We start from the raw sequence: 24,000 nt of genomic DNA on the forward strand, positions 1-24,000 counted from the left end.
GAGGTTGGGCATTTAACCAACTGAGCCACCCATGCACCCTGAGATATGTAACTTCTAAACACAATTATTGTAACAGTCAAATGATTCAGAATACTTCAAAGTTTTCATTAATTATAAAATCCTGCATAAACATGAAATTTTCTTTATCACTTATAGCTAGCTAAGAGGCAAACATAAATAGGTTCTTAAAACTTACTGCCCAAAGAGTGTATTAACCACAGGGGAAAAAAAGAAATGCATGATTCTGACAGGTTTAAGATCTGGAGTCAAAAGCAAGGATTTTAATAGAAAAATTAAATTTTAATTCATTGCCTACAATTACACATAAATCTACCATCCTTACATGTTAGTCTTTTCCTTCATAAGAAAAAAAATTTCCCTAAACATGCCATGATTTTGAGTCCAAAATGAGAAAGTTATCCTAAAAAGTGATATTTAAATTCCAACTTAAGGGGCGCCTGGGTGGCTCAGTCGGTTAAGCATCCGACTTCAGCTCAGGTCACGATCTCTCGGTCCGTGAGTTCGAGCCCCGCGTCGGGCTCTGGGCTGATGGCTAGGAGCCTGGAGCCTGCTTCCGATTCTGTGTCTCCCTCTCTCTCTGCCCCTCCCCCGTTCATGCTCTGTCTCTCTCTGTCCCAAAAATAAAATAAAACGTTAAAAAAAAATTAAAAAAAAAAATTCCAACTTAACTATGAGGAAGTATTGTTCTAACGTATATTTTAACATTCAAGTAAAACATGAACTCACAGGAGAGAACTCTTAAGAGTGTTCGGGGTACTGGTAGTACCCCTATCCTTCAGGAAAATAGTTTGGGCAGGTCCTTACACAACGTTCACCAAATTTCAGGTCACATGACCTTGTGACTTTAGCCGTAACTGATTAAATTCAGGGAAACAGTGTTAGGTCAATAGAAACCACATCAGGTCTGTCACTAGTGTCATTGTTGTGAACGAGAACTGCCCAAAATTATTATTGGCAGTCACCGTTCACTTTAGGAAAGTGGCAATAAGCAGAAACCCTGAGACAAAAGCAGCTAGAGTGAGAAGAAACAATGAGCCAGTGAAAAGGAGGATGAGAGTTAACCCACAGTGGCAGCAAGAAAAAAGTAGCAGAGAGCTGCAAACGCACAGAGCCTGAGTCACAGAAATGTGTAAATGTTAGCATGCTATTATAGGCAAAGCCATATCTCACTGTGCACGCAGGCCCCACCATGCCAGGATTCCTCTTTGGCTGTTAGGACAGGTTCCCATGCATCCTCACTGCCCCACATGCTCTAAGTAGCTATCACTGAAATAACCTTAAAGTATCTCTTCTCTATATGAAAAAGACTAACACATCCACACTCTTCTCACATGCTCTATTTTTCAAGTTGTTACAGGACAGATGTAGCAGTACATTAAAAAGAATTTTTTTAGTACCATACATGTTTTGTTCAGTAACATATGCTATGTACTTAGAAAAAATATTACAGCTGGAGCACAGACTAAGGAAAAAATCATTTTACTCATTTCTTAAATATTTAAATGTCTGGTATATAAATAACACTATGCTAGGGCTAGAGATTCAAATATTAACACATATATCACAACCCTTAAGGAGCTCAGTCTTACAGAAGAGTATGAGGAAAGTAAAAGGTATGCAGAAAAAAACTATAATGGAAGTATGCATAGGATACTAAAGGAACAAAAAAATGAGAAAGAAATATTCTGCCTTGCCAGAAGAAAGGCAGGAGAGGTCTCACAAAAGAATGACACATCAGTGAGAATGTAGTGAATGACAAGAATATTCTGAGTTAGAGAAGAAAGAAAATATGCAAAGGAATGAATGAGAAAAATTCTAGCAAAAGGCAAAATTGATGAAGGCAAGCATGAAGGGGCTTACATGCCATATTAAGGATTGACACTTCATTCTATTTCTTGTTAAGAAACCAGTGAATAATTTTATCAGGAGAATAAAATAATCTGATATTTGTTTGTTTGTTTCTTAAAGTTTACTCACTTATTTTTAAAGAATGCGAGGAGGGGGGCGCGAGGGGGGGCGCGAGGGGGGGCGCACCGACTGAGCCACCCAGGTGCCCCTGATGTTTGCTTTATTAAAAAAGATGAGGAGCACCTGGGGGGCTCAGTGGGTTAAACATCCAACTTCAGCTCAGGTCATGATCCCATGGTTCATGAGTTCAAGCCTCACATCGGGCTCTGTGCTGAAAGTGCAGAGCCTGCTTGGGATTCACGCATGCGTTCTCTCTCTCTCTCTCTCTACCCCTTCCCTGCTCTTTCTCTCTCTCAAAATAAATTAAAAAAAAAAAAAGATGAAACATGGGAGTTTTCTATTTTCAGTATGGCAGACCAAGTTGTTAGCTTACCACTGAAAACAACTAAAAATGTTATATGCCATGTAAAAATGTCTGAAAAGCATCTTAAAATGAGACTACAAATAGGAATACCAAGTTAAAGTGAAGCACAGGAGAATCCAGAGAGAAAAGAAGCAAATCTGCTTTTAATCTGAGAACATTTGCTAATCTTAGAAAACTACAACCTACAAGTGGTAGAGGGGCAGAGAGAGAGGGAGACAGAGACAGAATGTGAAGCAGGCTCCAGGCCCTGAGCTGTCATCGCAGAGCCCGACGCAGGGCTCCAACTCACAAATTATGAGATCATGACCTGAGCCAAAGTCGGATGCTTAACCAACTGAGCCACCCAGGCACCCCCATATCTCCTTTATATATTCACCAATTGATGGACATTTTCAGGATACGGACAGCCATACCCTGGCTATTGCAAATAATGTTACTAAAAACACAGGAGTGCAGGTATCCCTCTGAATTAACATTTTTGTATTCTTTGGGTAAATACCCAGTAGTGCAATTGCTGAATTATAGGGTTAATTCTATTTTTAATTTCTTAAGAACTCTCCATACTGTTTTCAACAGTGGCTGTACCCGTTTGCATTCCCACCAACCTGATGGTTACCAGAGGGGGTGGAGGTGGGAGGTGGGGTTAAACAGGCCATGGGGATTAAGGAGTGCACTTGTTGTGATGAGCACCAGTTAATGTATGGAGTTGTTCAATCACTATAATGTATACCTGAAACTAATATAACACTGTATAAAAGTGAATAAGATGATTTTAAAAATGGCCAATAGGCACAATAAAAGATGCTCAATATCTTTAGTCAGTAGGGAAATTCAAATCAAAACAACAAGGTACCACTCCATACCCAATCAGATGGCTATATTAAAAAGAAAAGAAGTATTGGCAAGAAATAAAGAAATTGAAACTTTCATACATTGCTGGTAAGAATGGAAAATGGTACAGCTGCTTTGGAAAACAGTCTGGCATTCTTCAAAAAAAGTTTCTTTTTCCAGAGACTGAGATATAATTGACATATATTACTGTATAAGTTTGAGTTTGTACCATATTAATTTCATACATCAAAATGTTAAACAGAATTAGCATATGACCTTAACATAAATATTCTCAAGTAAATACCCAAGATAATTGAAAAATTTCCACACAAAAACTTGTACAAAAATATTCATAACAGCTGTTACTCATCATAATCAAAAAGTGGAAATAACCCAAATATTCATCAAGCAACAGGAAAACAAATTGAATGGATAAACAAAAATGTGGTATATCCATACAATGTAGTATTATTTGGTCATAAAAAGGAAAGAAGTATTGAAACATACTACAAGAGGAACCTTGAAAGCATTATGCTGAATGAAAGAAGCCAGACAAAAAAAATGCCACACAATGTATGATACATTTGTATGAAATGTCCACCACAGGCAACTCCATAGAGACATACGGCATATTAGAAAGTTGGTGGGGGAATAAGTAAGAGGGAGTGACTACTAATGGGCATCAAGTTTTTCTTTGGGGTAATGAAAATCTTTTGACGTTAGATGTGCTGGTTGCACAACCCTGTGACTACAGTAAAAACTACTCATTTTACACTTAAAAATACAGTTTAAAATGGTAAATTTTATAGCATATGACCTACAACTCAGTTTTTAAACCTGAAAGTAACTTCTAACATGATGGGATGACAGGCTGGATTTACACTCCCATGGTGAACAACTAGAAAGCTGAACAAAATGCATGAAATCATTTTCAGATGCTGAACAGACAGCACAGAACTATCATCCCCAGGATTAACAAAATGAATGAACTTGGGACACTTGGCTGGCTCAGTCGGTGCAGCATGTGACTCTTGATCCAGAGGTTGTGGGTTTGAACCCCATGTTGGATACAGAAATTACATAAAAATAAAATCTTTTAGGGGCACCTTGGTGGTTCAGTCAGTTGAGTGTCTGACTTCAGGTCATGATCTCATGGTTCATGAGTTGGAGCCCCACATCAGAATTGCTGCTGTCAGCCTGTCAGTACAGAGCCCGCTTTGGAGCCTCTGTCCTCCTCCCCACCCCACCCCACCGCCCTTTCCCTGCTTACCCTCTCTCTCAAAAAAAGAAAAAAGAAAATGGTTTAGAAAAAGAAGAAAAGAAGAAAATGAACTTAACTACCCTAGTTTACTGCTGGGAGACAATTTTCAGGCCCCAGCAAAGGGAAAGGAAAGAGAAACAGAACATGATGGTCTCTCTACAATGAGAAAACAGAGATGTGACTTCAGGAGAACCAAAAAGGCTAGAGTTTATGGACAGAAACTGGACAGGAAGGAGATGTTGTGGATATCTGCAGAAGGACGGACTCAAGGACCAACATGTACATATGTAGGAGGAAACTCAGGGAAAGAATTACTGAAACACTTCACAGAGCCCACAGCATTAAGACCTAGCAGTGAATAATTAGGGCTAACATATAAACTAGTCCCGGACTAAAGGCTGCTCTGGACCTGCTCTAACAAAGAATTAAAACCAGTTCTCACTTACCAGGCACGTGAATAAGTGAAAAAATAAAACCCATAACAAGAAGAAAGGTCAATCAATAATGATTGATGAAGAAATAATGAAGACTGAAATACTAAAATACCTATTCTAAATATACCTATATGTTCAGGGCACCTTGGTGGCTGAGTCCTGATTTCAGCTCAGGTCATGATTTCATGGTCCTGAAATCAAGCCCCATGTCAGGCTCTGCACTGGGTGAGAAGCCTGCTTAAGATTCTCTCTCCCCCACTATCTCTCAGAATGAATAAACATTAAAAAAAAATATTTTAATATACTCTGTATGTTCAAAAGAAAACAAACTTCATTATAGAAAGGAAAGATATAAAAAGACAAAAACATTAGAGATTAAAAAATACATTATGTAAAATAGAAAACACAGGATGGAAGTAACAACAGATTAGACATTTCAGAAAAACGTAAACTTAGAAATAATTTCAGGTATATTAAATACCAAAACAAAATAAATAAATAAATACCAAAACATATCACACAGAGCAATATAGAAGATCTTCATGACCCCAGGGTAGGGAATGTTCTCTTAATCAAGACAGAAAAACACTAACCCTAAAAGAAAAAAATGGTAAATTTTACTTCTATCCATCCAGATATTATCAATAAAGAAAAAAAAAACACAAAGGGATATTTGAAACATACAATAGAGGACACATCTCAGGTATTCAGCCTCTTTAGTAATTAATTCCCTGAAAAATGCACCGAAATATTGGCAAAAATTAGCAAGTCTGACAACAATAAATGTTGGCAATGATACAAACTAATACCAACTCTATACTGTCAGTGTGCAGGACAGAATTATGTGGGAAAATAGTTGGACTTTACATAATAAAGCTAAAGATCAAAAATCCTATAACCCTAGCAATCCCATTCCTAGGATATACCTAAGCCAACAAGCATATGGAAAGATGCTCAACATCACTCATCATAGGAGAAATACAAATCAAAACCACTAAGAGATATCACCGCTTACCCACTAGCATGGCTGATATCAAAAGAACAGAAAATAACAAGCGCTGACAAAGATGCAGAAAAGTTGGAAACCTTGGGCACTACTGGTGGGAATGCAGAATGGTTTCAGCCACTAATGAAAACAGTATGGAGGATCCACAAAAATTTAAAAATAGAATTACCCATATGATCTGGTATCTCCCAAGCAACTCAAAGCAGGATGGATCTCAAGAGATATTTGCACACCCATGTTCACTGCAGCATTCTTCATAACAGCCAAGAGGGGAAGCAACCCTAATGTTGCTTCAATGGATTCATGAAAAAAGAAAATGTGGTATATCCATACAATAGAATATTATGCAGTCTTAAAGAAGGAAATCCTTCTTTAGTACGTGTACTCAAATACAGGTGAACCTCAAGGATATTATGCTAAATGAAATAAACCAAAAGGACAAATACTATATGCTCTGCTTATATGAAATAGCTAAATAGTCAAAATCATAGAGACAGAAAGCAGAAAGGTAGGTGCCAATGAGGAAGACAGGAGGGAGAAAGAGAAATTCACACTTAGGGCATAAAGAGTTTCAGTTTTGTAAGATGAGAAAGTTCTGGAGGTCTGTTACACAACAATATGAATATGGTTAGCAGTACACTTAAAAATGATTAAGATGGGGTGCCTGGGTGGCTTGGCCAATTAAGCGTCCAACTCTTGATTTCGGCTCAGGTCATGATCACCCGGTCGTGAGATGGGGTCCCGTGTCAGGCTCTGTGCTGACAGCATGGAGCCTGCTTGGCATTCTTTCTCTCCCCCTCTCTCTGCCCCTCCCCTGCTCGCACTTTCTCTATCAAAATAAATGAACTTAAAGAAAAAATGTTTCCTGGACAGCAACTCTAACTTACCTGTAAATGTTAAAGATAATTTCAGACAAAAAAAAAAAAAAAAAAAAAAGTAACTATATATAGCTTAATGAAAAGCTTGAGTAAGATTTAGATAGAAAGAAGCAATATTAGGAAGACAAAGAAATGTACAGTTACACATCAAATTTGGAGAGTTAGGGGGTAGGAAGTGGAGAAAATTTAGTTCCACACTTAGGTGAATTATAGCTCAATAAAGCTATAAAAAACTATGAGTCTGGGGTAAGGTACTGAGAAAGCTGGAAAATCAGGGGAGGTGTAAAACATAAAATGGAATTTAAGAGTTTAAGGTTTCAGAGGTCAACTGTACAGTCACGGGAGTCAATGAAGATCATAACTGGAGTTAAGGAAGTCAAAGAAGAGTGAGGACAGGATGATGGATGGATGGGTGGATTACTATGGGTACTAAAGCCAGAAACTATCATGTAAAGGCTTTCACTGAAAAGCTAACTGAGCCAGGTCTGTCTTTAGTGAAGGAGGCTGACAGATAAAAGTAATATGTAACAAGGACAAGGGGAAATGGCTTGAGTTAATCCTTTTAATGCACACTTTCATTGCCATTCTCTGGATATGCCCTGCATGCCTCCACCTCCCATGCATTTGTTATATTCTTCTTTCTGACTATAATTCCTTACTCTCATCTTAGCCTACTCAAATCCTATCCTTTAAAGCTCTTATCAATCCATTCATTCTTAAAGATTTACTTCAAATATGTCAACAACCTACTGCTCCTAAGCCCATCTCAAATACCATTTCTTAAGCATTAAACACATCATAAAGCAATCCAACTGCATATAATTTCTTTGCACTCTAAATACTTGTTTCTTTATTTCGGCATTTATGTAATTAGTATTTTATTAGGTCATTGTGTAGAGTTATCTTATTTCCTTTAACCATGATGTAAACTTTTTGAAAAGTACTTCCTCACCCTTTTTTGTATTCTCTGCCATAACTAACACAGTATCTCTCACATGAGATGTTCCCATGGCTTACTAGAAGATCAGGGCTCCTCAGTTATCAATCCCTCATTATCTTATCTATGTTCTTTCAAACAATATTGCCATTAAGTCATACTATGTCTACTAACAATATAAAAAGAACATATTTTTTTAAAAAAACCTTTATGCAATTTTCAAACACCTGTTCTATATAAAATGGCAATGAACAGAAAAATAGAATTTATAAAAAATATCATTTAGTATAGTAACAAAACCAAATATTTTTTTAATGTTTGTTTTTGAGAGAGACAGAGAGGCAGAGACAGAGCATGAGTGGGGGAGGGGCAGAGAGAGAGGGAGACACAGAATCCAAAGCAGGCTCCAGGCTGTGACCTGCCAGCACAGAACCCAATACAGGGCTCAAACCTATGAACTGTGAGATCATGACCTGAGCCAAAGTCGAACACTTAACTGACTGAGCCACACAGGTGCCCCTATTTTTCTTTTTTTATGTCTGTCTATTTTTGAGAACAAGAAAGAGAGTGCAGGGGAAGGGCAGAGAGAGGAGACACAGGATCTGAAGCAGGCTCTACACCGACAGCAGACAGCCCGATGTGGGGCTTGAACTCACGGAAACACGACATCATGACCTGAGCCAAACCCAGATGCTTAACCGACTGAGCCACCCAGGCTCCCCACAAAAACAAATATTTAAAGATAAGTTTAACAAAACTGAAACCAAAATGTGAGGCTGAAATTAAACAAGACCTACGTACATGTAGATATACCATATTCATGACATGGAAGATGCAATATTGTTAATACATCAATTCTCCCCAAACTGACCTACAGATGTAATACATTTCCAGTCAAAATCCTAACCATCTTTTTAGGGGCACTTGGGTGGTTCAGTTGGTTAAGTGTCAGAGTCTTGACATCAGCTCAAGTCACGATCTCATGGTTCATGAGATGAGCCCCATATTGGGGACTTGCTGACAGCATGGAGCTTGCTTGGGATTCTGTGTCTCCCTTTCTCTCTGCCCTTCCCCTGTTCTTGCGCGCGCGCTCTCTCTCTCTCTCTCTCTCTCTCTCTCTGTCTCAAAAATAAATAAACTTAAAAAAATATATTTAAAAATATCCTAAACAGGGGCGCCTGGGCGGCTCAGTTGGTTAAGCATTCGACTTCGGCTCAGGTCATGATCTCATAGTCTGCAGGTTCGAGCCCCATGTCGGGCTCTGTGCTGACAGCCCAGAGCCTGGAGCCTGCTTCAAACTCTGTGTCTCCCTCTCTCTCTCTGCCCCTCCTCCACTCTCACTCTGTCTCTCAAAAATAAACATTAAAAAGAACTTAAAAATTTTAAAAATCATAAACAGCTTTTTAGTAGAAATTGATGAGCTGATTCTAAAGTTCAGATGGGATTGCAGATACTAAAATGGTATCCTTTTTTCAAGATCATTTGGCTGATAGAAGACTTACTAAAAAGCTTCAGTGATCAAGATAGTGTACAATTAATATAAAGGCAAAAAATTAGTTCAACTGAGGAGAGTAAAGAGTCCAGAAATAATCCCACACATACAAAGTCAATTAAGTATTATGAAGGTAACAAAAAAACTGAACAGGGAAAGAAAAGCTGTTTTCAAGAAATGGTGCCAGCAATCCATAAAAGAAAATTTGATAATTTGGACCTGATCAAAATTTATAATTTTCTGTTTCAAAAGACAACACTTAAAAATAAAAGTCAAGTCATAGACTGCTAGAAATATTTATAAGTCATACACTGGGAAAAAAAAAATATTGGCAAATCACGTATTGTATCATAATATATAAAAGAAAAGCTCCTAACTGGGTATTTTTCCGAAGAAAACAAAACACTACTACAAATATATTCACCCCATGTTCACTGGAGCATCATTTTCAATAGCCAAGTGTCCACTGACAGATGAATAAAGAAGAGGTAGTGTGCATACATACACACACAGATATTATGCAGCCATTAAAGGAATGAGATCCTGACACTGGTAACAAGTTGGATAGACCTAGAGGGTAGTATGTTAAGTGAAATAATTCAAACAGAGAAAGACAAGTATCATATGATTTCAATTATATGTGGAATCTAAAAAACCAAATGAAGAAACAGAAAAATCAGAAAGAGACCCATAAATACAGAGAAAAAACTGATGGTTGCCAGAGAAGAGAGGGCTGGGGGTATGGGCAAAATGGGTACACGGGAGTGGGAGGTATAGGCTTCCTGTAATGGACTAAGTCACAGGGATGAAAGGTACAGCAAAGAGAATACAGTTAGTGGTACTGTAATAGCATTGTATTGTGACAGATGGCAGCTGCCCTTGTAGTGAGCACAGCATAATGTATATAGTTGTTGAATCACTATGTTGTACACCTGAAAGTAATGAAACAGTGTGTATCAACTATTCTTCAACAACAAAAAAAGCTATAACTTAACAATAAGATAAACAATCCAATTTTAAAATGCCTAAAAGATATTATAGACTGAATAAATTAAAGATATACTAATGACTAATAAGCACATGAAAAGATACCCAAATCATCATTTAAGAAATGTAAACTAAAATTATAATGAAATACCACTGTATTCGTGGGCTACTAGACTGCCCATAATCAAAGAAGAGAAAATAACAAGTGTTGGTAAGGATGTGTAGACACTGGAGGATGCCTGGGTGGCTCAGTTAGTTAAGCGCCTGACTTGGACTCAAGTCATGATCTTATGGTTCCTAAGTTCGATCCCGGCATGGGACTCACTGCTGTCAGCACAGAGCCTACTTTGGATCCTCTGTCCCCTTGTCTCTCTGCTCCTTACCCACTCACACGTGCTCTCACTCTCCAAAAATAAACAACAGTAAAAAAAATAATTTAAAAAAAGGATGTGTCGACACTGGAACCCTCATATATTACTGATGGGAATATAAAATAGTATAGGCACTTTGGAAAACAACATGGCAGTTCTTTAAAAAATTACACTTACCATACAACCCATCAATTCCATTTTTAGAAATCTACCTAAGAGAAATGAAAGCACAGGTCCACACAAATACATGTAAGCAAATGTTCATAGTAGCATTATTCAAAAGCCAGTAATGAGAAACAATCCAAATATCCATCAACTGGTGAGTGGATAAACAAAATGTGCTAGCTCCATAAAATAGAACAGAATTCGGCAATTAAAAAAAAGAAAGAGGGGCGCCTGGGTGGCTCAGTCGGTTAAGCAGCCGACTTCAGCTCAGGTCATGATCTTGCTGTCCGTGAGTTCAAGCCCCACGTCAGGCTCTGTGCTGACAGCTCAGAGCCTGGAGCCTGTTTCAGATTCTGTGTCTCCCTCTCTCTGACCCTCCCCTGTTCATGCTCTGTCTCTCCCTGTCTCAAAAATAAATAAAACGTTAAAAAAAAAAAAAAAGAATGGGGACACCTGAGTGGCTCAGTCGGTGGGGCATCCGACTTTGGCTCAGGTCATGATCTCACGGTTCATGAGTTTGAGCCCCGCATTGGGCTCTGTGCTGACAGCTTGGAGCCTAGAGCCTACTTCGGATTGTGTCTCTCTCTCTCTCTCTGCCCCTCCCAGCTTATGCTCTCTCTCTGAAAAATAAACATTAAAAAAAATTAAAAAAAAAAAAAAAAAGAATGAACTACTAATGACATTCTATGACACAAACGTACCTCAAAGGCATTATGCAAAGTGAATGAAGCCAGACACAAAAGACTATATCTTGTATAATTCCATTTAGATGAAATGACCAGAAAAGGCAAATCAATAGAGACAGAAAATAGATTAGCAACACCCTAGAACTGGGGGGTGGGAATAAGTACTGACAGCTGCAATAGACTTAAAATCTCGTCTTTTACAACAACATGGATGGAGCTAGAGTATAATGTTTAGAGAACTAAGTCAGAGAAAGACAAATGCCATGTGATTTCACTCATATGTGGAATATAAGAAACAAACAAAGGGAAAAAAAGAGAGAGAGGCAAACCAAGAACTAACTATAACTGTTAACTATAGAGAACAAACTGATGGCTACCAGAGGGGAGGAGGGTGGGGGGATGGGAGAAATAGGTGATGGGGATTAAAGAGTACACTTAACATGATGGGAGGGAAAAAAAACAAAATGATAAAAAAAAAAATTCATGTGTTGAAATCCTAACCCCTAGGTGTGATAATATTAGCAAGTGAGGCCTTTGAGAGGTGATTAGGTCATGAAAGTGAACCCCTCATGAATGGGATTAGTGTCCTTATAAAAGGGACCCCAGAGATCTCTCTAGCCTTGTCTGCCATTTGAGGATACAATAGAAAATGACTATGTAATCATGATGAGTAACATATTTAATTGTTGAATCACTCAACTGTACACCTGAAACTAATAGAACACTGTATGTTAGCTATACTAAAATTAAAATTAAAGACTTAATTTAAAAAAGTGAAAAAGAAAAGAAAAGGACTATCTGCAGCCCAAAAGAGGGCCCTGTCCAGGACATGAGCAGCCTGGTACCCTGATTCAGACGTCCAGCCTCTAGAACTGTGAGAAAGAAATTTCTATAGTTCATAAACCACCCAGTCTATGATATTCCATTACAGTAGTCCAAATGAAAGAAGACAATGGCAAACAGGAGGGATCTTTCTGTGGTGATGGAAATCTTCTAAAACAGCACTGTGGTATGACTGGCACATTCTATAAATTAGCAGACATTAAAACAGTTATTTTAACAGTATTCCATATATCCAAAAGGTTAAGCAGATTAATGGAAAGTATAGAAAAGATCCAAATCAAACTTCTTGAGATTAAAACAAAAATGTCTGAAATCAAAAATACACTGAATGAGATTAGGGGTCGATCAAACAGTACAGAAGAAACGATCAGTGAATGTGAAGACAAAGCAATAGAAATTATCCAAAACAAAACACATGGGGTAAACATGACTGGAAAAAAATGAACAGAGAATCCAGTTGTCTGTGAGACATCCCAAAGATACCTAATACATTCGTAATTGTAATCCCAGAAGGAAAGGGGAGGAATAGAAAAAATATCTGGGGGGGGGTGGGGGGGGTGCCTGGGTGGCTCAGTCAATTAAGCGGCCGACTTCAGCTCAGGTCATGATCTCGTGGTCTGTGAGTTCGAGCCCTGCGTCAGGCTCTGTGCTGACAGCTCAGAGCCTGGAGCCTGTTTCAGATTCTGTGTCTCCCTCTCTCTGACCCTCCCCTGTTCATGCTCTGTCTCTCCCTGTCTCAAAAATAAATAGATGTTAAAAAAACATTAAAAAAAAAAAAAAGAAAAAATATCTGGAAAAATAATGGCCATAAAAATAACAAAATTCTGGTCCAAAACTGAATTTCTCCTATAATACATAAGCACTCCTATTAGAACAACTTATAGGTATGGGTTCCTTCATTTGGCATAAATGCTGGGTTTCTTTCTGCTCTCTACTGAAAAAATGGTTGTGAATATTAATAAATTAGTAAATGATTATACACTGTAGTATTAAGAATGAAAATAATTCACTTGAATAGTTTTTTATTTTTTAAATTGCCTATCTTATTTTAAAGCTCTTTAGTATTTCTCCTTTTCTCTCATATTCCATTTCCTCAGAATTCGTTCTCTTGAAATGTGTTCACTTATAAAAACAAAATGAATAATACAAAGTATTAAAAACTGAAAAGTGACAACCCACCTGAAGTCTTGCAAGTTGTGCAGTGCGGGCTACTATTTTATTGTACGGCTCCACAATTTTTGCTTTCATCCTAAAGGAAAAATAAAGAGAGGAGTAACAATAAAATCATCTTCAAATATCAATGGTTAAACTTCTTTCCCTTCCACTTATTTACAAAATGAGCAACAGTACCTATCAACAGCTCCCTGTAAAGCGCCAATTCTTGTCTGCATCATCTGAAGAACACCTAGGAAAACACAATAATTTCCATTACTTTACAAAGTTCCAAGGGCTCCAATAGGGCAAAAGAATTATATTAAAAGAAAAAAATTCATACATACATAGAGAAAAATTTCAATTTTTCCTGCCACCATCATAACCTAAGCAACCAATCAATATCTTTTACCTGTACTATTGTTAAAGCCTCTAACTATTCCCCCCTTCCAATCCTTGTTCCACTAAATAAGTGTGACAAGGAATGCAGAGTGACTGTTTAAGGAGCATAGGGTTTTCCACTTGGGGTGATGAAAAAGTTCTGAAACTACATAATAATGGCTGCACAACATCGTAAATGTAATTAATGCTGCTAAATTACATACTTTAAAATGGTGAAGTTTTGTGTTAATGTGCATTTTATCTATAACTACAAAAGAAGAAGACTAAGTGATCTTTAAAGGTGCAAATTGTATACAATATTCCCTGTTAAAACTCTTCCTTGGTCTCCCCTTTTCCCCCATGTCAAAACTGAAGTCCACAGCTTGGTTTACAAAGCCCTGTACTATCTGGAAATGGTGTACTTTCTCTCCAACATCCAACCCCACCCTCAAGTTCCTACTGGATAAACACCTACTGTTTGTCAAACCTCGCCCTAACAGGCACAAGTACTAAAAGATCCCCCATCTAACTTAGATTCTCTCGCTATTTTCTTCTACAGCATACATTTCCTTCATGGCACTAATCACATTAGGTAATTATATATCTGGCTGTATATCTGTTTAATGTTTTACTCTCTAACTATAAATTCCTGGGCATTAGGGAAAGTATACTTTTCATTCAGTACTGCATGACCTGAGCCTAATGCAGACTACTTCCGATGGCAATATTTGTTAAATTAATTACAAACTAAATAAATAATACACATGGACAGCAAGGACAGCATTGCCTTTACCTCTCAATATACACATAGTAATAAAGAACTTTTTAACATAACTGTAGAAATATTTTCATGAAGAAGGATCTTAAATTTTACTACTTTATGGACCTAAAAATAAGCTTTTCAATATTACAGTTTTAATTATTTTGAACTCCATTCTTTAAAACTCAGTTTCTACGTTTAGTTTTAAAACATAATATTCTAAATAAACTTAGGTACAGAATGCTGTCATGTATTACATGAAGTAATACTAGAATAAGCATTACCAGCATACAAATATGCTTTAATATGGCTCGGTCCAACAGAATCCCCTCTGGACCCAAGGATTCTCATTTTTCTGCTGGTTTTATGTCTTACTGATCTTAAACCTCCAGGAATAAGCTGCCCTTGTTATCAACACTTCCTTATTCTCTCCACCACCCACTCTCCAACAGACTTTCATAATACTCGACCAAAACACATCTTATCAAGGTCACCAGAAATCTCCAACATGCCAAATTCTATTGTCAGTTCTGTCTTTATCTTGTTCCAATTCTCAGAAATTCACAACAGTTTTTTTTTTTTTAATGTTTTATTTATTATACAGAGAGACAGAGCATGAGCAAGGGAGGGGCAGAGAGAGAGCGGGACACAGAATCCGAAGCAGGTTCCAGGCTCTGAGCTGTCAGCACAGAGCCCAACGCGGGGCTCGAACTCACAAGCAGTGAGATCATGACCTGAGCCCAAGTCGGATGCTTAACCGACTGAGCCACCCAGGCGCCGCAGAAATTCACAACACAGTTAAACCACTCCCTCCCTAAAACATTTCTTTTCTCTAGGCTTCCAAGTCATCACACTCCCTAGGTTTCTTCTTATTACATTAGCTGCTCCTACTCCTCCTCTGTTTGAGTTCTACTCCAAGATTTAATCCTCATTTTCTCTTATCTACGTATCTCTTAGGGAATTCACCCAACCCCAATGTTTTAAATACTATCTATTCAATAAAATACCGATTTTATACACACATATCCATACATATGTACAAATGTCTACAGAGATTTTCTGTCTGCATGTGTGTGCACACATATATATGTATACAGATATATACATGCATATACATACACACATACACAAATATATATATGCAAATATACACACACACATATATACACAGATTTGTGTACATATACACACACACACACACACACCTGGCCCCTCAACTTTCTTATGTCAAATTTAAGACGCCCAAGATAACTTCTGCCCTCCCCACCCTATCAAAGTCACAATCTTCTCCATTCTAACCCAGCTCAGTTACCCATACCATCATCTATCCAATTTTTCAGACTAAAAAATAAGGAACCAAACTTGGTGACTTCTTTCCCTCAGCCCTTTCATCTCCCATCAATAAATTCTATCAGCTCTGCCCCCATTTTATCCCACCCACTTCCCTGTCTTTCCATCTACCACTCTAATCCAATGCGCCATCAACTCTACTCTTCTAGCATCTTCTAAATTGGTACCCCTGATTTTACTGTTACTTTCCTATAGAACCACCAGAGAAAACTTTTATAGCATTAATCTCATTACATCATGTCCCTAATAAAAACCCTCCAATGGTTTACTACTGCACTTAAAACGAAAATCAAAATTCCTTTCTAAGAACCTCACGTACGATTCTCTTCTCCACTCATTAAACTCCACTCATATGGGCCTTCTCTCTGCCCCTCATACATCCCAAGCTCATTCCTACCTTCCCATTTATTCCTCTCTCAACTTTCAACACTCTTCTCCCAAGATTTTTATGTGGTGGTTGTTTCTACCATTCAATGCTCGGTTCAAACATCATCTTCTCAAAAGGGCCTTCCCTGACCATCCTAATAAGGGACTCCCCTTCCTCCATACCGTCATCCATTTATTTTCTTTGTAGGACTTACAATTATCTGAATTTGTCTATTTTCTTTGTCTGCTTCTCCACATTAGAACATAAGTCCCATAAGAACAGTGACTTTGTCTGTTGTTCACAGGTGCCTGGTACCTAAACAAGTTCTACATTACTGTTTGAGTGGACAAATGAATGAGGGAATGAGGATATCTCTTTTTAATAAAATAGAGTTAATTAAATATACTTCTAAATTCCATAAGAACAAAAACTCTGTCAGAGCTGTCTGGAACCTAGCAAATTCTCAACTAATATTTCAATGAATAAATGAGGGGCACCTGGGTGGCTCAGCTGGTTAAGCAGCCAACTTCAGCTCAGGTCATCATCTCATGGTTTGTGAGTTCAAGCCCCGCATCAGGTTCTGAGCTGTCAAGCTAAGAGCCTAGTGCCTGCTTCAGATTCTATGTCTCCCTCTGTCTCTGCCCCTCCCCTGCTCGTGCTTTGTCTTGGTCTCTCAAAAAAATGAATAAATGTTAAAAAAAAAAAAAGTTTAATATAAAAATATATTTTTAAATGAATGAAAAATGAATAAGAGGGGACTTTTAATAAAATAGGTTCAATAAATGTAATTCCAAACTACTTAGGTGGCAAAAATCTTCAATATTTGGGGGAAAAATTAGATGAAGTAGAAGTTGGTTTAACACTTGTTTTCAAAAACATATCACACTTTTCAGCATCTCAACATTCTAATAAGTGTTTAGAAATACACATCATGCCAAAATGAACACTAATTCAGACTTTGACGTTTTATGTTCAAATAATCTGGAGAAGATTCTTAGATTATCACAGGAACTCCAAGAAGGCTGCCTTTGTACTTCAAACACTTATCTAATAGACAGTCATTCTAACTCAGTCTAACAGTATATTTTAAATGCTATAATCACTGAAAAGCTTTTTGGGGAAAACAAGCACATTAAGGACCAAAATGCATATAAGAATATAAGAAAAAGAAGTACTTCTGCTGCGAGGATTCATCTACACCTATATAGACTCACAATCAATGTACTACCATGCCATCCTTACGGGTTTTACAAATGAAAAAAATCATTTACCACTTATTTTTAAAAAAAATCACCATTAATACAGGATATTATTTACTTGCTTCCCGAAACACCTAAAATGAGATTAAAAATAATTTCTAATAGTAAGTGGTCAGTACTTAGAGCTTCTTAGCTTTCCCAAGAACTTAGTCTGATATCTATCTTAAATATTCAAACAACAAACTATTATTCCCCCAAATACTAAGTTCTTCATCATAACGTCTGGGAAACAACGTACCTACTGACAGTAAGTAATACCTCTGAGTTCATAAGCAGCACTGGGGGAAGCATTAAATATTGTATCACAAAAAAACATATCCTTCCTCCTCAAGAGTTCAATCAACATAGGGAAAATCACCTAGTTTTCTTTTGATGTGCAATGATTAATAATACTAATCACAAGTGACAATGTAAAACGTGATTATTAACATTCCATACTTTGTGCACCTGGGACTCTTGATCTTGGGATCATGAGTTTGAGTTTTATGCTAAATGTGGAGATTACTTAAATAAACAAATTTAAGGAAAATTCCATATTTATAAGATGTAGTTTAATTCAATCAAGAGAGGAGGAAAATTCACAAAAGACTTAGCCAATCAAAAATAGTAAGACTTACAAAAATAAAAATTCCCTGTTATTATTATTCTATTATGCTTGCACTGAAAAGAGTTTCAAAGAAAGCCAAATATAAGGAAAGCATTCAAGCCTACTTCTACTATTACTTACTCTGGTGGTATTGATGTTTTTGTTAATTAACAATTTTCTAACTGTTAATTTTATGAGAGGCACTAAATATGTGCCAGGAATTGTTCTAAGCATTTTTCTAACTCACTTCACCCTCAAAATAACACCACGTAGGTACATATTAATACTTCTCCTTTATGGATAAAAGTGAAGCACACAAAGGTGAAATAACTTGTCCATGGTCACACATTTATTAAGTGCCAAAGCAAGGTTTTGAACTCAGTTTAGCTCCGAGGTCAGCAAAGTTTTATTAAAGTTTTGTTGGAACACGCCACATTCATTTTCATATTATCTGGCTGCTCTCACTCCGGAAGAGCAGAGTTCAGTAGTTGCAACAGAGGTGGTATGGCCTGCAAAGTCTCAAACATTTACTATCCGCCCCTTAACAATAAAAGTTTGCTAACCCCTGGTCTAGCTCAATCTAATTTATAGTACTTAATGGAAACATACCTTCCAAAGACTCAATCCCAGTTGCTTGTGCTAACAAATCTTCATGTCTTGCAACAACCTGAAAATCAAGAATTTGCTCTAAGTATTAGGAGGTATTTTTCTTTGTAACCACAATGTAGAATTAAAGGTCTGCCTTCATATAGGAAGGCCCAAACACTAACACAAAAGAATAAAATACAGATTAAAAGGAGTGTTTGAAAGGAGTTATTAGCAGACATACAAACATGCTTATAGTTTGATATAAAGCCAAAAAGACACAACCTTTTCACCAGTCCTTTTCTTTCCTAATGGGAAGTACAAACAGAGCTGTGCCAAAATTGAAAAACAAAACAAAACCTATTCTTGCCATGCTTTTATATGCTTTCCCTGTAAAGAATGTTTTTAAACATTAGGTTCTCTTAGTTTCAGTTGGTTTTTTTAAGGCTCTCTTAATTCTTGAACTTAATTCAGCATCATCAAGACCACATTCTTTTTTTAATTTAAAAAAAAAATTTTTTTAATGTTTATTCACTTTTCAAGAGACAGAGAAAGACATAGTGCGAGCCAGGAAGGGGCAGAGAGAGAGGGAGACACAGAATCTGAATCTGAGCTGTCAGCACAGAGCCTGACACAGGGCTTGAACTCACAGACTGCAAGATCATGACCTGAGCTAAAGTCGGACACTTAACCGACTGAGCCACCCAGGTGCCCCAAGACCACATTCTAATCGGAAAAGATAATGCGGAGTCACTACCCACCTATCCCTGAACATCTCTCTGCTTTCAGTTTCCGAAGGTCACAGAAAATCCTCTTCCTTGCACATGACTGATATTTTTATGAAATTTAAGGCAGTGTGAACCATCACATGAAAAAAACCAAAAAGGTTAAGAGTTAAAAGCCACATGCAAGATATTCCTAGAAACATTAAGAAATCCTTCATCTCTAGAATAATGCAAGAATCCTTACCATTTTGTACCTTTTCAATTCCAATGAATAAGAAGTTCCATAAGAAGGCTGTAAACTGAAGCTCCTAGTCAGCAAAAATTCATTCACTGGAACCCCTATATTGTCCTCCATTTTGTCCTGCTTCAGTTATCACTGTTTTCTATCATGTCCCTTTCTATCACATGCCTCTGAAATTACTTTCGGTCTCCTACATCTCTTAAGATTGCCAGAACATGTCTGAATTTTCCCCAGTCCACTAATAGGGCCATCAATGTGTCGTCCATCCTAACAAGACTAATTTTAATTCTCCGCTCTTCTTTTTCCTGTGTGAAAAATACTATACTTTCAGAAACTCCTCTGCCGCCAGCTGGATGAATTTCCAAGAGAGCTGGGAGACAGAAAAGAAAGGAAAGCTACTTTCCTGTTACTGTTTCAGCTAGTAATAAGCAAGGTCCTGAGACCTGAGAATTTAGAGACATTTGGAATAGCCACATCAATCATTCCAAAATTTCATCACCAGATACCTACAGGTGGAATTTTAGCACTGGCATGGGAGTGCCAGGCCTTTGCATTGCATCTATGAAGGTAGATCCTTCAACTCAGTCCACCGGCTGATTTCATAATCATCTAATTCTCCGTATTAAACATTTTCCTGCTTTACATAACTAGAATGGTTTCTGTGTCCTATCCTAAGCCCCAACGAGTACGTACTTCACCACATCTACTGTTAGTTTAATCATCTCAGTGGTATTTTAAATTTTTTTATGGGTTTAGTTAGAATTATCCCAATTTTGCTTCTGCAGAAAAATAATTACAGCAGGTTCAGATGTCATACTAGTATTCTACTTCATATCCCAAACTACTATCAGTGTAACCTGCCCCCTCTAAGAGATGTTAAATACATTTTTAGTTTTTTGTTGATTCCTGCAGAGAAGGTACTACATGCAAGGAACAAAGAAAATACCAACCATATTACTCAGCCACAAGAAGAATAAAATCTTGCCATTTGCAACTATGTGGATGGAGCCAGAGAGTATTATGCCAAGTGAACCAAGTCAGTCAGAGAAAGACAAATACCATATGATGTCCCTCATATGTGGAATTTAAGGAACAAAACAGATGAACATGGGGGGAGGGGGGGAAGAGAGGCAAACCAGGAAACAGACTCTTAAGTAGAGAGAAAAAACTGAGACTTCCTGGAAGGGAAGAGGGTGGGGGGATGGGCTAAACAGGTGATGGGTATTAATGAGTGTACCTGTGATGAGCACTGGGTGTTGTATGTAACTGATGAATCACTAAATTCTACACCTGAAACTAATATTACACTGTATGTTAATTGGAATTTAAATAAAAATTTGGGAAAAAAAGAAAGTACCAACCACAAAAAAGAAGAATTTTAGGCACTCTTACAAAAAGCCATCCCTGAGAACTCTAGGCAGAGTTAAGTGCATTCTCCCCTGCTTTTATGAAAGCTTTGTACTACTCGAAACAAAACAGGCATCATTTGCCTGTTATTGTTTCTGTCTGTATCTGCTACTGGTCTGTGAGTCTTTGGAGAGCTGAGAAATATGTTCACTTTTCTGTCTCCACAGCCTAATGCAAATCCTGACAATTTAAAGTGTTTTATAGGGGCGCCTGGGTGGCTCAGTTGGTTAAGTGGCCGACTTTGACTCAGGTCATGATCTCGCAGTCTGTGAGTTTGAGCCCCGAATCAGGCTCTGTGCTGATAGCTCAGAGCCTGGAGCCTGCTTCTGTTTCTGTGTCTCTCTCTCTCTCTCTCTCTCTCTCTCTCTGCCCCTCCCCCATTTGCACTGTCTCTCTCTGCCTTTCAAAAATGAATAAATGTTTAAAAAAAGTGTTTTATAAATATTTGTCAATAAATTTTGAACTCCAATTATATAATCAAAGTTAAAATGACCTTAAAAGTCATCTCAGTCCTGAGTAGTCCTAACTACTCTTAATTGATGAAGTACAACACAAAAAATTTAAGTGAACGTGTTTCATGCTACACGAGATCTAAGTTTCCTAGTAAACAGTCCATTTATTCATGTACTTGTTCATTCATTTAAATATTTATTAAGAGCCTACTCAACAAACCAAAACCAACAACTAGGCAGTATACCATAAACCCCCTATAAAAATTACAGAATTATAAAAGAGAAAGGAACCTTCAAGATCTACTAGAATCTCTTCCTCCTTATTCATTCCAACCCATTTAATAGATTTTCTTTTTAAAAGCAAAACTCATGGGGCACCTTGGCAGCTCAGTCGGCTGAGCATCTGACTCCAGCTCAGGTCATGATCTCTCATGGGGTTAGAGCCCTGTGTCAGGCTCTGTGCTGAGAGCTCAGAGCCTGGAGCCTGCTTCAGCTTCTGCGTCTCTCTCTCTCTCTCTCTCTCTCTGCGCCCCTCCCCAACTCACGCTCTGTGTCTCTCTCTCAAAAATAAACAAACATTTAAAAAAAAATTTTTTAAAGCAAAACTCAAAGACATTAAGTGATCTAAAAGGGAACCTATCAAAAAAAAATAAAAAATAAAAAAATAAAATAAAAGGGAACCTATCTCCTGAGATTAGAACCTATCTCCTAATTCCCCATTTTGTGTTTTATCTACCAGAAATTTATCACCTTTCTGTAATTTCAGCATAATGGTACACTTTGTGTTCATAAAGTGGGAACTGTCAATGTGAACACCCAATTTTTCCTACTCACACTGTTCTACTCCCCTAATTCCATTTTCTATTATTTTTATCAAATGCTTCCTATTTTTGCCCACCTATATTCATTGCACGTCAGTTAAGGTGGTGAAAACAAAGTAGGAACAAAAGCTTTTGGAGACGGGTATATGTTGGTTTTTCAACTAACAAAAAGTAGTTTACAGAAAACTTTTCAAACACATGCTTCAAAAAAGAAGCCACACTGGTTACGTTATACATCTGTTCATTTAAATATGCAGTTAGATTAAATAATAAAAAGATTACAAAATGGTAAATTATCACTTTTGGCTGAATGATCCAGAAGATTGGAAATACCTGTAAGTGTAGCTCTTTATCCAACTGACTGATTCCTTGGGCAAGTTTTGCTAGTTGTTCTGCAATTACAGCTTGATGAATAGACTGGGAAGTATAAGTCTTCACATCAAAGTCTTCATTTAAAAAATCACTGTAACACCCTAGGGGAAAAAATAAGGAAAAGTCTTTATTAATTATACCGCACTAAAGCACAGATATTAGACAACAGAACAATTACACCCACAGATAACATACACCAAGAACTGGTGTAAACACTTCTGTTGTAAATGAGGAGGGGGAAGCAACAACAGAAGAGAGTGGAAATACTGGTGGAGAGCATACTGTGCCATACAATGACCTCAGCACTTTAAACATGTTAACTCATTCAATCCTCACACAACCCTGTTGGAACCATCATTTCCCTCATTTCACAGATGAAGAGACAGGTAAAGAAGGGGCATGCAACTTGTCCAACTTGTCTCAGATTTGTATCCGGGCAGTCTAGTTGCACAGCCCACACTCTGAACCACTACATTACACTGCTAAAAGTTAACTTTTATCAGGGAGTTGGAAGGAAAATATGAAGTAGAAGATTAAAAATTAAGTACTAACTACAGCCTTTAATGCAAGAAAACAAGGTCACCAACAACAGGAAAATTTACCACATTTGATATTTATGGCCTCCGATATCTCTAAATCGATGCACAAATATTATCATAATAAAGTGGATCTGGAATTTTAATAGAAATTGGCAAATACAAACTTACAGGTATCACCGAAATTAAGGATTTATGAGCAAAATAAGTAAATGGAAAGAGAGACTATATTCAAAACAAACCCTTCATCAACAGGAAAAAGAAGTGATACTAGATGTTAAGAAGATATCTTTCTGTAGTGAAACTCAAAAATGGAAATAATTAGGAGTTAAAAATAATTATGTAGAAGTAAGCTCAGTGTAGATATAAAACTGCTGTCTTCCACTCATATAGTGGATATAAGACTACCCTGACAGAGATTATAAAATTAGCCAAAAGAACAGAGTCCATACAAGAAAGCTTCAATTGTCTATTTCCACTCTAACGTATGCTCCATGAGGGCAAGGGCTTTGTTTTGTTTACTACCGCATCCTTAGAGTCTGAACAATGCGTGATACGTGGTTGGATTCTGGTAGAAGGAATGACTTTATATTTCAGTTGGAAGTATTATTCTGCAAAAAGCAAAGACTCTTTCTTGACTACTCTCAAAGAAAAACTGCTACTTTCGCCTTAATTCTGGGAACCCCATTTCCTTCCAGTTTGCCAAGTAGTTTTCAGAATTAAGGACCCTGCTAGGCAGCAAAGTGGAGAAAGCTACTCCGA

The 24,000-nt window shown here is 37.4% G+C and overlaps 1 protein-coding gene across 1 annotated transcript in view; it reads right to left on the reverse strand.

The window, feature by feature from the left end:
• The window catches only part of COG5 (component of oligomeric golgi complex 5), a 305,015-nt gene that overhangs the window by 277,228 nt on the left and 3,787 nt on the right, over nucleotides 1-24,000 (reverse strand). The window contains exons 2-5 of the mRNA XM_027071580.2: nucleotides 22,664-22,803; nucleotides 18,709-18,766; nucleotides 13,595-13,649; nucleotides 13,424-13,493 (exon numbers count right to left, since the gene is read on the reverse strand). Coding sequence (XP_026927381.2) covers nucleotides 13,424-13,493; nucleotides 13,595-13,649; nucleotides 18,709-18,766; nucleotides 22,664-22,803 — 323 coding nt within the window. The remainder of the gene's footprint in view (nucleotides 1-13,423; nucleotides 13,494-13,594; nucleotides 13,650-18,708; nucleotides 18,767-22,663; nucleotides 22,804-24,000) is intronic.

This window comes from Acinonyx jubatus, chromosome A2 (genome assembly GCF_027475565.1).
Source record: "Acinonyx jubatus isolate Ajub_Pintada_27869175 chromosome A2, VMU_Ajub_asm_v1.0, whole genome shotgun sequence".
Taxonomy (NCBI): domain Eukaryota; kingdom Metazoa; phylum Chordata; class Mammalia; order Carnivora; family Felidae; genus Acinonyx; species Acinonyx jubatus.